Source organism: Kogia breviceps, chromosome 11, assembly GCF_026419965.1.
Source record: "Kogia breviceps isolate mKogBre1 chromosome 11, mKogBre1 haplotype 1, whole genome shotgun sequence".
Lineage (NCBI taxonomy): Eukaryota > Metazoa > Chordata > Mammalia > Artiodactyla > Physeteridae > Kogia > Kogia breviceps.
Window position 1 is genome coordinate 67,617,202 of NC_081320.1, and position 15,723 is coordinate 67,632,924.

Consider the following 15,723-nt stretch of genomic DNA (forward strand, 5'->3'; position numbering starts at 1 on the left):
AATAAGATGTCAATGTTCTAGAGAACTGCATAATTCAATGAACCAGTATTTTCCAAATGACCAATGCATGATATTATAAAATCAAGCAAAAGATAAAGATCTACTATTCACACTGCAAGATAGATCAAATGGATTTGAATGTAACAGAGAACAAAACTGACTGATAAAGTTTCAGATTTCACACTGCAACTAACCTTCAAGAAACTACCCATTCTGAAGTTTTGATAATGCATCAAAGAGGAATATCCACAATTATCTGAAGCTATTAAAATACTCTCTTTCAATACATATTTGTGTGAGGCCAGATTTCTTCATATACTTCGAACACAGTGCCACATTGCAAACAAACTGAATGCAGAAGCAGATAGGAGAATCCAGTACAATATCAAAGGATTTACAAAAATGAAAACCAGTGCTACTTTTCACACTAAATTGTTTACAAAATAATTATTTTCATAAAACAATGCTATTTATGTTAACAGGTAATGTTTTTATTTTTAATGAAATAAAATAGTATGTAAAATTTCTTGGTTTTAACTTCTAATATAATAAATATCAACAGATATAACCCACGAAAGCAAAAGTCCTTTGGGATCTTGAATTTTTAGAAATATAAATGGGTCCTGATACCAAAATGGTTGAGAACAGCTAGACTAGGGAATTCAGATTAATAAGTATTGAATATGGGTTTTTCTTTTGCTAACTCACACATTATTTATATTTCCAGGGCCACCAAACCCCCTAAAAAAGATTTTTTTAAGTAGTATAAAAAATGTTTTTGGAGTGGATAAGGGGTTACTGAGTATTGTCCTTTAGAGTTTGGTCAATTCTTCCTTGGAATTATAATTCACCTACATGGTTTTGTATGAAATTTTTCATAATAAATATTCTAACTATATAAAATGTTTAAAATAATATTCAAAACTGGACTTTTATTTTTAAATAGCATATGAAATAGTAATATGTCACACTGTTTTTATCAATTCTTTATTTAGGTAACAAGTTGGTTATGTTCACTGCATTGTATGAAACATCACAATATCATACTGGAAAGGTACTATCAGTACAGGGTTGGATCAGAGTGGACAGTTTGAACAACAAACCATTTTGCATTCTTCATTCCCTAGCTTTTAACAACCCCCCAAACCCAGTCAAGGGACAAACAGCTTTTAACATTATCATGTAAAGCACTTCAACTTACAAGGCTAAAATCTAAAGAATAAATAAAATATGTTGTGGCAATAATTCCTTTTTAGACCAAAAATCAGGTGCACAATAAATCAAATGATCAAGAAAGCTGTATTCAAATGTGTGGCTCTCCAAAAACAGCTTCAGGAAAATGTTACAGAAAATACCATGAATTCCATTTCACACAGGACCAGATGATGACTCATTTTAACTACACACAAGGGCAATTACATCCTGCTGAAACACAATTTAAACAGATAGAAAATGTTTACAAAGCATCCACAACATGTAAACCATGTACAAATGGATACATTCATTGCTTCTCCTACCCCAATAGCTTCTTTTAGATAAATATTTCACTCTTCATGTTCAGCATTAACTGGATACATGCAAAACTCAAAAGAATTCAAGAATTCAAGGTTATTGTAAAAATAGAATTAAACTAATAATCTTCAAGTACCTTATGTGACAGCCACTCCGTACCGTGCCCAATGTTATAAAATGAAAGGTTACTGAACCCATGAAAATATCTCTGTAATATTTCCTTAGATCTAAAATAGATAATTTTCAATGTATTTATAGTCATTTCAGTGTGATATTCTGAGCTTTTAAAATAACGTAAACAATTAAAAATTATACCAAATTACACAAAACTTGTTGTATCTTAAAAGCTGAAAAATTAAAACTATAGAAACCCACATGTAAAACAAAAATCACAATTTACATTATAAAGGCAAATCTCATTTTAAAAAATTTGCAGCAGTGAGATGTCAAAGCAAATTATAAATAGCCATAAATTAATCCATTTGGTTTCAAGAAATTTTTCTAGTGAGAGTTGAAGGATGTAGTAGGTACATGCATAAAATTTGTAAAGGTTTATAATATTATTGCCAAATACACTTTATCTTGAAGCAGGCAACAGTACAATTTGGACATTATTGGAGAACCCAGTTTGGTAATACAGGTAAAATTGGAAAAAAATTAAATAACAATTAATAATAAATATAAATCCTATAGTAAATTGCTCAAATGAAATTTTAAGTCACAGAGCTGCAAAAGGCTTCCAACTTGGTGAACTGAAAAAAGGAACATTTCATACAATTCTTTACTCTTACATGCTTATATGTTGTGTGTCTTGTTTAAAAAAAAAAACACATAATGTATCTTCAGAGTACAGCTAACTATATTCCCATGCACCTCAGGCATATTCGTTATTTGTGGTGAAATAACTCCATTGGTTTCTAGGGTCAAAAGTTCAATATAGATGTAACCAGTATGCCTGAGGTTGGCAAAAAATACTGTAGTACAGGCAATGCTACAAGTGGCAATTACCAGAAAACACAAATATGAACAAATGATGGGAAATGCTAATGATTTTCTGCTCATATCACAAAACGCTGGGAATCCACAAGAATATTTTTTCCCTTGTACTGAAGAAAATTGTGATTAAAAGTTTTTTTCCCCCAATTTTCAGAATCAAAAGCATTTTAGAAGGCTTATAAGGCTACCATGGGTCTTCTAGATCTCCAGCACCCTACAGGAAGAGAAAAGGAAGAATATTATTATTATTTACCTACACCACTTCCAGGTTGGATTGAATTTCAAAAGAAAACAAAATCAGATGAACAAGTTACCTTCCTTTCTTTGTTTGAAAAGGTAATTTTTACATAGAGGTGTGTGTACTGTTTATTGTGTGTATACACACATGGATCTATCTAACATAGATAATAACTGGTTGGGTTTTTTCTCCCCTTTCCACCAAATGCCTTCCTCTTTCTCAATCCACTTAAAAATATTTTGGCATTGGAAAAATAGATCAAAACATCAGCTACATCCGAAGATTCCAAAGTTTCAACTTATGGTACCTTAAGCAACTTCAGACACATTATAAATATAAAACATGAAAAAGGTAAGTTAAAATGTTCTACATACACAAAATAATTGTTTTTAAAAATACTTTCCCATGTGACTGAGTCATCTGTATTTTAAAAATTCATTTTAACAAAAGCCAAACTCGTATGTGCCACTATTTAAAATATCTTATAATTCTTGCATTTATATCTGATGAATACTTATAGCAAAACTCAGTCTTACAATCTTTAAAAAGCTCATCACAGCAATTTTCTGACATGTCTACATGTGTCCATACTGTCCAAAGATTGATATTTTGTATCACAAAAAGGGGATAAGAAACAGAATAGATTTACTTTGAGTAAGCAAGACTTCTCAAAAATTTTTTCCTTTTAATTAATGAAAACCGCACCAAGCTAAAGTTGTCTAAATTTTATATACATACAAATGAAATTCTAATGAGTATTTTTCTAATATACCAAACCTAGTTGTTTTCAAAAAATTAATTTAAAAAATAAGTACAACATGCATAGGTTATTCCACATCACATGCTTTATTTGGACTTAAACACTTATAATTTCATTCTAAACACTTGGTTGACATACATTTTGATGTATGTAGTTAGGCTATACAGAATATACAAACTGAAGCTGTATGAATACATAGGTTTTTCAAAAATTATGTTTCATAAAGAATACAGAGAAAGGAAAAATAACCACACATCCAGTACCTCAGAACTACTAAAAAATAAAACTACAGAGATGTAAAATATAAACAAGTCAAAGAACACACAAATTATCATCCTTGAAAAAAGAAATTACAGGCCAGCCATCTGCCATTCTTTGAAGAACTAAAATTACTAAAAAAAACATAAATTTATTACAAAGCTAACTATGAGTGTACTAATACGTGAAGCAGTATAATTCTACATTAACAAGTTCTTCCACAACATAAAGTAATCTTGCTAATTGGTAATCTCTAATCCTATTGAGTATGAATTTAACTAGTGACTTTAATAACTGGTAGCCTCATTTCTGGCATACAATATGAAATGACATATAATTTTATTAAATTCAAAGTACTCTAAATAGCCAATTTTAAACTATCTGATAAAGATGTATGCAAAGGCCTTAAAAAACAAGGCTATATGACTATAATAAAACTAGTTTACCAAGATTCAAATAACAAAACGGTTATATAAATGCATACATTATACTTCCTAAGTAAAAACCATCAAATCAAAGATCACAAAAATATTACCACAAAGTAAAGTCATAGTTTTTCACCACTCATCTTTGTCCCTGCATCTTCAGTACAGCTGTCTAATTCAGCAAGATCACTTTTTGATTCAGTATGGCTTTCCTGCATTGTCACTGGGTTTCCAGCATCACTGTTCGAAGAAGTAGCTGTAGCAGCTTGTTCAGCAGGGTTTTCTTCTCCCTCTACTTTAGCTAGCCTGTAACTAGTCAGCATCTCCTCCAGAAGTTGTCGGTAGTTTCCCCTATGATTAATTCTCATTTGCCTGAGAGCTTCCACCAATTTCCCCTGTGATCCACTTTCCTCTGCTTCATCGGAGGCCTTTTTTTAAGATTCAAGACCCCAGTGTCAGTAGACAAACTAGGATATCACATGTATTTCATAACATATCACAGCAAAACACTCATTTCTCTACCATGAGTAATATAGTCTAAGCACAAGAACATTTCGTTAAATAAGTATCAAGTGTTACTTGTGTCAATTAACAAAATTTCCAATTGAAATATCTCAAGTTATTTTTAGCAAATGATCATGAACTAGTTTGTTTTATTTCACATCGATATTTGAAGCTTAATCTGAAATTTACTTGGCTATTAAAATTCAACAGCAACACAAGCATCTCCTAAAACTGACTTACTTAATTAAAAAAACAATAATTGGCTATAACTATTTAGTACAAAAGGAAATTAGTGTTTAAAGCAATAGGAAAGGACAGAAAAGCAAGCCATTAGATTCATTTCTGCTAAATGACAGGAAGGAGAGGAGATACAAAATGTAAAATTATATCAATTTAAACTAGATTTTACGGGAATTGGAAAGCTTCTGTGGATAAAATTTCTATTTACTTTTTGTCTTTAAATATTTTACTAAAAACATCTCTAGATTAAAAATAGACAATCATTTTAATCATTATAATAAGATATGAATAGTAAATACTCAATTCTTTTATATTTTATTGAATTTTGTAAAACCTACAAGTTTCTACAATAGTAGCTACTTAATCTTGTTTACAGAACAAGCTCTAATATCCAAGCTGATCATACTGATATGCTGACAGACTAAAAGCAAGTCAACCTTGTAATATGTGACTTCTGATGTGATGCGTTAGGGAGTACAAAGTTATGTCCTGTGTTCTTGCCAAAAATGTTTAATGACTCTAATAAAGCTAATTCCCAATTTGCAGGAAAACAGGGAATAAAGAATCACGTGAAAGGGCACCACAAGGAAACAATCATATGATCCAGAATGTAGGACATCCTATAAAAAGCTGGCTTAGACTCTTCATATTCAGTGTTAATGGGAAAAAAAATTGGGAGGTTCATTAAAGGTTTGCTTAATGTGCTTGATTGGTAACAACTGGGCTAGACCATGTAACAATAATAACAGTCATTCTATGGGCAACTGGGAAAATTTGGACTCAATATTAGATGATATTAAATTTATTATCAATTTTCTTAGGTATAATAATAATGTTATGGTTATGTATACAGAAATATGTCCTCATTCTCAAGAGCTGCATGCCAAAATATTTACAGCTAAAATATTATATCTGCAATTTGCTGTCAAAGGTTCAGTCAAAAAAAAAAGTCATGTATGCATATGTAGAGAGAGAGAAAGCAAATATGGTAAAATGTTAAAACTTGAGTCTAGGTAGAAGGTGTACAGGTGGTCACTTTATTATTTCAATTTTTCTATATGTTTGGAAGTTTTCATCATAAAATGTTGGGAAAATAAAATACAAAAAGGTTACTGATATAGATGATCTGACACAAACTCTTAACCATCTTTGGAGGCTGTTACTCTATAATTCTATAACAAAGATAATACTACTATAACCACATAATAAATCGCAATGTTTATTAGAAAAATCAGAGCACTTGAATTTTATTTTTAAATCGCCCCTGTGGCAAAAAGCAATAGATGATACTGTGTACAACATTATGTTTTATGTGTAGGTATATGTGTGTTCTGTCCATATTTTTTAGGATATTATTATGTGAAATGTCTGGGAAGAAAGGAAATACAGCAATATAAAAATGATAATAATGGGTAGTGAAGTTTCAGAAGCTTTATTTTTCTTTGAATGCTCCAATTTTCTACATCAAGCATATTAACTATCAAAATAACTTTTTTTAATTTGCAAAATGTATTGTGTGGAGAGAACATAATAAAGTTTGCTCTCTGTTAAGATTTTTCTCTTTTTTCCCTCCTTACCTTTCCTTCTGTACTAAATAAATGTTATTTCCTTAAATAAAGTTTCTCATTTGAATCCACTCAGGAAAGGTTAAGATGGAACAATGAGATAAATGCTCGCTAGTCATAAACCTTATCAGTCTTTAATGAGGTCTGCCAAAAGGAAATTTTCTATTTGAGAGGATATCACAAAGAACTTTTAATGGAGGGCATAAGACTCCTCTCTCTCCCCTCCAAATAAAGACCCCTCAAACCAACAACTCCCTTTGACAACTCCCTAGGACACAAACGAAATCTGCTTCAAGTGGACAGTTACACATAGAGAGCTCAACCTTGGTTTTACATCAGAATCACCTGTAGAATTTTAAAAATTATACACATGCCAAAGCTCCATCCCATGATATTCATATTCAGTGGGTTGGGGTGATTTTCTTAAAGCCTGATAGGTGATTCTGATATACGGCAAATGTTGAGAACCACTGATAAACTGTCTTACTTCTTTGAGCTTATTGATAAGGTTGGATCAAAGGTTGTTGTATTTGGATGTACCTCACTCTCCATCTGACACATTTATTATTACAGTAATCATCTATGTTTCTGTAATACTGGTAGTTGGGGAGAGAAAATAGTTGCTTTATAAAAAACACATTAAAACCCAAACTGTAAATCAAGTAGGGATGGATTTACAATGGCCAATTGAAAAGAATTTGAGTTAATGACCACATTTAAGTCATTTTATATTATAGCAAATTACATTTTCCTATTGTGCTAGACAATGGATGGGTGAAACCTCTTCCCCAACCATTTCATTTGATTCTTCAAAATACTGTTATACAACTCTCTCATGGATTTTCATTAATATCAGAAAAGGAACCTATTGTTTAGCTGCACCTTCTTTACCTGAACTCACACACAAAGCACATCACATTTATAGATTTATCACAGCAATTAATTCCACCTTGCAACTGTTCACAAGTCTCTCCAAATCTTTGTAAAATCTTTGAGATAAAGATAATTTCGATTCCTTTCTGTATCCTCCCTACCACGTAAAGAAGGAAAATTAATGCCTGTGGCTAAGAACTTTATATACATAATCTCATTTAATCCTTACAGGTACCCTACGTAATAGATACTGCAACTCTAGTTTTTATAAGTGAAGAAACTAAGGCTCAGAAAGATTTAAGTTATTTGTCAGGGTAACAATGCTAGTTAAGTGACAGAACTCAGATTTGCGTACAGGTGTAATTAACATCAATGTCCCTCTGAACGTTCTTTTGAATATACTATGGTAACAGTTTTTGCATACTAAGTGCCTCATATAAATAGACACTTACTAAATAAATATTGGTTAAAATTATTGTAGAATTGGACCACAAATTATTTCATATTGAAGTCTATAATGCATTTCCTTGTCAAAGAAAAATTAATAAAATTATAGGACAAAAAAATCATATTAGATGGGATGGTTTAAATTATTCTGCAAAATAAATTTAAGGCAATTACAGAAATGGGAATTTAGGACTTTTCCCTCAGATTTTGTTTTTAAGGTTTTACTGTCACCTAGACTAACACAGCTTGAGAATCAAATTTCTCATTATGAAAACACTGCCTTACACCAAATAAGACACAGGAATATGGATAAATCAAGCAGAGAGCAAAGAGAAGGGGGGGAATTTTTTTTTTTAATGGAATTTAACTAGCTAATATTTATTTGCAGCTATTTAAAAAAAATAGTTGCCATTAGTGAAATTCTTCAAATAATTAGCGAAAACAGTAGAGAGAAAGTGAAGAATGCTAGTATATTTACTATGTTTTTTGGAGTCCCATGCCCTGCTTATCAGGTTAAAAATAATTTTTAGAAGATTCTCAAATATGACTTCATGAGATACAATTAACAGTGACTAATAAAGAATCTAATAATGTTATCTTCAAGGATCATGTAAACTTCAATCAATCTGCAATAATTTTAAAAAGTCACTTAAATGGTCAAGACCACATAGCTACAAGAAGTAGTATGTCAAATGACACCTTAAAAAGTGACTAAAATTAGTGCATTTTCAACAGTATAGGTAGGTCTTCTCCATAAAAATGCTTTGACAAGTGAAAAAGTAAACAAGAAACAATTTACAAAAAACCTAGTATTCACAAAATCCTAAAACTGCGATATAATAATACAATTGATCTATTTGAAATAAAATTAAAAAGAAGACTGTATATAAAAGTTAATAACATGAAAACAGAACAGGGAGGTTTGCGGGGGCTTTTGTCCTGTCTTCCCTCCCCTTCTCAAAATCCAAATGCCTTAAAAAGTTTTTTAGTTAGAATTAAAATGTGTATTTAAATGAAAAATAACTAATAAGACACTGGGCTTGACTACTTAAGTCTCAACAAGTTTATAAAATATTCCTCATCAAAAAACAGAGTATTTTAAGACTATTAAACATGAGATTCACTAAAGAACAGGAAATGATTTTTCTTGCACGACAGACAAGAGGTGGGGTACAGACACATATGTAATCTCTAAATATCTCAGAAAGGCTGCATGGAAAGGTGTAAAGGGAATAGTTTTTGGAGTCATTCTGAGTTAGATTCAAATTCTGGCTATTCGATTTATCTATCTTTGCAACCTGGGCAAGCTACACCGCACCAATTCTTAGTCTTCTCTGTAAGAGAAGGGTATTGAGGAGATTACCTATACTTAATATTTAGATATAGATATAAAGATATGGCTTAGCACAAGTAGGAGCTGGGTAAATACAAGTTCCCCCTTTATCACTGGAAAATCATCAACTTACATAGCTACCTGATCAGTGGTATACTGATTCAAAAGCATCTTAAGTCTCCTTTGAGGGAAGAACTGAACCTTTTGGCACGGAAAATATAAAGCTCAAAAAATAAACTTTCCTTCTAATTAGCAACCTCAAATTATTTTTTTAAATACATGACTTAAAGATAGTCTTAGCCATATATACACTACCAAATGTAAAATACATAGCTAGTGGGAAGCAGCTGCATAGCACAGGGAGATCAGCTAGGTGCTTTGTGACTACCTAGAGGGGTGGGATAGGGAGGGTGGGAGGGAGGCTCAAGAGGGATGGGATATGGGGATATATGGGTACATACAGGTGATTCACTTTGTTATACAGCAGAAGCTAACACAACATTGTAAAGCAATTACATTCCAATAAAGATGTAAAAAAAAAAAAAGATAGTCTTGCAAACTACTAGAAAGAAAGAAATAGAAATATTTCTAACTTAACTAGTATTTATTGAGCTCTCAGTGTATGCCAGGTGAGAGCTCAGCACTGCTGTAGGTGCTGAGATATAGCCATAAACAAATCAGATGAAGTCCCAGATCACAAAGAATTTAAATTCTAGTAATAAAACCAGACTAACATTTTTTTAGATAAACAAGGACTTACTGTACAGCATAGGGAACTATATTCAATATCTTATAATAACTTATAACGGAAAAGAATCTGAAAAAGAATATATATATGTAAATACACAAACAAAACAGAAAACTGTATTATCACTTTGCTGTACACCTAAAACTAACACAACACTGTAAATCAACTATTCTTCAATTAAAAACAAGCAAACTAGCATTTTAAAAGAAGGGCGGTCGGGGGAGGGGGTGATTCCAGAGCCCTACCTTATGTAACAACAACTTAAAGCAAAATGCAGTTTTACTTCTTCTGATCCTCTGGGTGATTATTCTGTGTGTTGGGGGGGGGGGGGTGGTGGTGTCACAGACTCCTCTGAGGAACTAATGAAAATCACAGACTTACTCTAAATCATTAAGTAATGTGTATGCACATACATAAAAATATTTGCAAAAACTTTTTGGGGATTCATGAACCCCTTTATTAAGAATTCATGCTTGACATTTTTCCACAGATTTTTATTTTAAAGTTGGGAAAATATCAATATTGCTTATATTAAGAAGCCTGAACATATTCCAGAAAGTTGAACTAAAAAACAAAAATTTAGTAAAGCAACTTAAGAGTCCCCTAAATAATGAACTTTCTGAATATATTTTAAATGATTTACTTTAACTTATATCCAACTGAGCTTTTAAAAATACTTTTATTAATCAAAAGAAAAATGAATGAAACCCTATTTCTAATGGTACCACTTACAGGCATTTACAGCAGAACAATTCTATCTTGGACATAAAGCAGACATTTTAGGAATCTAAATAATCTCTGATTTACTCTGACTAGCATTCATTTTTTAAAAATATCTGAATAAAAATTATTTTTGTTATTTAAAATTTTTTTTAAAAAATAACACCTCCCAACTGTCTCCTCCTCTGTATTTCTACCATACCTCTGTCTTTCCCATTCTGCAAGTTAACTATATCAGACCCCGCCACTGTGTACTTCCTGGCAGCATCTTCTGAATAGCACAGATCTAACCAAGCTGAGAAGCATTTATGGAGCACTTTTGTGTCTAACTCACTGCTATAGTAGGTAAAATTAAGAGCTAAGAATTTAATCAAACCTCTATAAGTTTTTCAGTTTTCTGTTTATTTTGTATTTTTTAGTACATTTCTTCTACTTGTGATTATGGTTCAACATTTTTCTAAGGTTGTGATTATTCTGAAAGGGTAAAGTAATGTTTCCCAAAATAGGATTCTGGGCTGCAAAAGTGAGTTTTTACAGTAAACAAGGAAGTTTCTCTAATCCACTCATCTATCTACTAATGATGAGTTTATACTTATCGTCTCCGTGATCATTTCACAACTACTTGACTTCCAGCACCTCTTTAATCTAATATTGCATATGTTTCTAACAGATTAAAATACCAGATACTCCTTTGAGTCTGTCATTCTTATGCTGCAAACACAGGGTGGCTCCGCACTCTAAAATACAAAGTTCAAAAGGTGTGTCCAGTCTCTTCACAAATACCTCTGGCATCCTGAATTCTTATTTTTCACCATAGCAATTCTCTGCTCTAGCCAAAACGATGTCCTCTCTTTCAAAGATAGCTTAAACTTTGTTCTTGCTTTGACCATCCATGAGAACTATCATCCTCCTCCTTTACTTTCTGCCATTCAAACCATTCTTCAAATCCAATCTTTTCTCTGAAAATCTGACTTCCCAAGCAATCACTGTACAATTCACATGGCAATTAATCACATTCTAAATTTTGTCATTTCTTTTTATCCTTTAGTAAATGATGAGAAACCTTTTTATCAATTAATTTGTATGTTTATACCTACATTGCCAGGTGCATTGAGAGTAGGGATGGGGGACCATGCCTTATGTTTCATAGTCTCCTCCCACATCAATTCATTACACGGTGGATTATCAGTGTTTAGTCTTAGAAAGCTTATATATAAAGATGATTAACTATATATCTCCTTAATTTATAGTCACATAATAATGGTCTTTAAGGCCAGTTTTATATCCTGAGTATCTATTCTGAGTTTCATGGTTCTGTTGCCTATTTATTCACTGTTTATATAGCTACTATGTAAAATAAGTATTTTCTATTTTTAAAAAAATTTAAAATTCATCCTTGGTATATGTTAAACAGAAATTCTGGGTTATAAACTCTTTTTTTTTTGGAGTAAAAGCTGCCAACTTTCTTGAGAGACTAAGAAATCCAGCAAGTATATCATGAAATAATTTTTTCAGATTACACACTGGGGTTGCATTTTCAAACACATGAGGGAACAGGAGTACTTATATGGCTAATAATGAATCAATAACTATTTGGGGTCTTATTTCCTCCAAACCTGGTGGTGGATGCTGTGTGGAACCTATAATCTAGCTGAAGAGGTAAGACTCTCTTTACTCTACCTCCCAATTACTACCATCTTTTTAGTTGTATCAACATCCTATCCTCACTTGTTCGGTTTAGGGTTCTTTAAATGAATCACATGACATATCTTTATTTTTAATTTCCACATCTTTGTATACAATTCTTTTTTTTTTTTGCGGTACGCGGGCCTCTCCCGTTGCGGAGCACAGGTTCCGGACACGCAGGCTCAGTGGCCATGGCTCACGGGCCCAGCCACTCCGCGGCATGTGGGATCTTCCCGGACCGGGGCACGAACCCGTGTCCCCTGCATCAGCAGGCAGACTCTCAACCACTGCGCCACCAGGGAAGCCCTGTATACAATTCTTAATACTTAAAGGGACGTGTCACAAAAGAAAGTCTTAGAATCACTGCTCTAGGCCAAGGTATAAATTCTGTTATTAGCAATATATAATATCATTTATTCAACTAACTAAAATGCATTAATTATAAAAATTCCCCTTTTTGTCAGTGTAACTTTTATTGTTAAGAAAAAAAAATTATATGCTATTGCTGTGCAATAATGAACCCTGGAAAACAATGCAATTGAGATGATACATAATTTCTACCAGTGGCTGATGTCTCTCTCAAGACCTGCCAAGAGGAGCTAGAGACTTGGAGGGTGAGTCTATTTCTTCTCAACAAGTTTCATTACTATGTTTGGCTCCCTTAAATCTTTGAAGCATACATGTTAAAATTAAGTTGTTCAGTTTTAGATGTCCAAAAACTTTAAAACTCATAATCTGTCTCTGATTGAAAACTCATAACTTGTCTATGAGAAGACAGTTATTTGAATTACTGACTTTGAAATTTAGGGCAGTTTTTTTTTAAAAGGACACTGTTTTGCCTGCTGGTACTAGTATTAAAACAAAAAACCTACAGAGGAGCAGCTGATCAGTATTTCTAAGGAAGGTAAAGGGACAAAGTTTTGCTCTGATGAAGCATAGCAGGGTACAACAAAATGGTTATCCCAGTTCAACATATATACCCACAGCACAACAAGAATGTTAGAAAGAATTATCTATCCTCAGGTGTTCAACTGGGCACAAAGGGGCACTGAAAGGTCTAGTCTTTAAAATAATAACATCACTATCACTAACTTCCAGTGATGATAACAGCCTGCTGGAGGAGAAATTGACATACTTAAAAGCACATTCTTTGTTTGCCTAAAAATTAAGATTTAAGGGAGAAAGAGAAGGAAAGGCAGACATACAGGGAAGAAGTAAGTACAGCCCACACAAAAAGGTATTTGATGCCCATTAAATGAAAATAAACCTATCTATAAAACAGAACTTTATCTCTACCTTCCACTTCAATATATTTCCTTTAATTTTAACTGACTCCTTAAAATGAAAAGCAGTCATAATTTCCAGTATTTGTATTATAAAATTATTTAAAATACTTAAGAAATGAAATAAAGCTTACCCCATCACTTTCTCTATGTGGATTCAGCCTACTATAAACAGCTTCAATAACATTGCGCCTAAAAAGAAATATGCTTTAGTTTTATTAAATTACATACAGTTGTTAAGCTTCTGAGTATTTTAAATAATACTTCATATCTTAACTACACTCAAAAATTAATTGCCTCATTAAATACCTGCCAAGAACATAGTATCTGCATTTCACTCAGAATTTGATCCTGCACAATCCATTTGTTCTCATTTACCAAGGAAAGAAGGACCTTCATCCTCAAAGAGTATAATAAATAATGCCTTGAAAAGAAAATCTCTTCTTGATGAAATTTTAGAGTTCTTCTCTAGTATAAGAACTATCAACCCATTTAATCTTTAGACAATTGATGTACTTCTTACCAAAAATTATTTAATTACTAACTATAAATGAAGTCAAAATTAGTTCTTTTTCTTCTACTTACTTGCCGGCAAGACCTCCCCCAGGAGGCAAATTTGGGATATTTTCTGCAGACAAGATGCGCATGACATGGGCAAGATCAGGCATTCCTTCCTCACCAGACTTCTCCATAATTTCTGCAGGTTTTTAAAAAGAGTTCCTAAATTAATGTGATAACTCAGAATTCACACAGTGAAACAAGAGGTACTATTTGGTAGTACCTATTTTAAAATATAAAAAGCAAATATTACCTTACTATCACACAAGGAACAAAAAAAGTAAGATAAAAAGTTATTTGCATATATATACTCATTTTAGCATTATTCATAGAAACTGGAACAAATTAAATGTCCAATAAAAGGACAGTTAAGAAAATTTTGGTATAGCCACTGAGTGAAATGGTTTATAATCACTAAAAATGATCCCTATGAGCACAGCACAGGCACATGGAAAAACACTTTTGATCTATTATTTTATGTAAAAATATAAAAGTTATTAATGCCATAATTACAGGAAAACAAAAGCAATGGAAAGATAAGGACTATAAGAAGGGGAAAATTAAAAACTGTTTTATAGGTTTTTTGATACCTAGTTATGTTCCACAATTTATTTAAAACAGAAAAGGAAAATAAATCTCAGAACTTGCGAATACTTAGAACAAAATAAAACATTTCCATGTTCATTTATATTTACAACTTATGGAAAACAGATTTTTAAAGCATGATCATTTTGGCCAGTATCAAGACATAAAATCCTCAAAAATCAGACAACAGCAAACTTACTTTTAAGACAAGAAAAAAGCAGAGTCCTAAGCAGCCCTCAAGAGGCAAACTCCAAACTGTTTATTTACCATGTGTCCCTCACAGGGACTTCACTGTGACCTTGATTTTCACTGCTCCCATTCAACTCTTCTCGACTCCTACCTGTATCTCCAAAGGTGCTATTCAAAGAAACCTTCTAGATTTTCACATATACTTCCTCCCTTGGTTTGGAACACTTTTTACACCAATCCAACCAACCTCTTTGTATGGTTAAAGTGCATTTATACTTCAGGTTTCAACTTTATGTGTCACTTTCTCAAATTCTTCTCTGACCCACGCCTGGAGTAGGTGTATTGCTAGATACTCCAACTGTACACGATATTTACTAGATCACAGACCGCAAGCTTCATGAAGGCAGGACTGTAATTTTTCTACGTTACACTTGTATCTCTACAGTGCAAGGTTTCTCAACCTCAGCACTACTGACGTTTTTGACAATTTCTATTGTGAAGGCTGTCCTATGCATCGCAGAATGTTAAGTAATATCCTGGCCTCACTCACTGGACTCTAGTGGTACCCTCTCAGTTATGAGACCAAAAGTGTCTCCAGACATTGCCACATGTCTCATGAGGGACAAAAGTCATCCTCCTCCCCACACCAGCCACTGAAAACCACTGCAGTCTAGCACTTCGCCAGCCAATTTTCACAACCCACTGGTGCCACTGCAGTCCAATCCTCCACCATCATCTGCCACCTGCTTTAATGGATGATTCCTAATTGGTCTCTTGGCTTCCTCTCTTGTCCGCTCTTTGCA

The 15,723-nt window shown here is 32.7% G+C and overlaps 1 protein-coding gene across 3 annotated transcripts in view; it reads right to left on the bottom strand.

Annotated features, from left to right (window-relative positions):
- Window positions 1–971: 971 nt before the first annotated feature.
- The window catches only part of PPM1B (protein phosphatase, Mg2+/Mn2+ dependent 1B), an 85,136-nt gene continuing 70,384 nt past the window's right edge, over window positions 972–15,723 (bottom strand). Inside the window, exons 4-6 of one of the 3 annotated variants that reach the window (XM_059079416.2) lie at window positions 14,174–14,285; window positions 13,723–13,780; window positions 972–2,722 (exon numbers count right to left, since the gene is read on the bottom strand). In XM_059079416.2, the coding sequence (XP_058935399.1) occupies window positions 2,693–2,722; window positions 13,723–13,780; window positions 14,174–14,285 (200 nt within the window). In that variant the 3' untranslated portion in view covers window positions 972–2,692. Of the gene's footprint in view, window positions 4,618–13,722; window positions 13,781–14,173; window positions 14,286–15,723 lie in introns of all 3 variants that reach the window. The other 2 variants (XM_059079414.2, XM_059079417.2) reach the window with 2 other exon arrangements.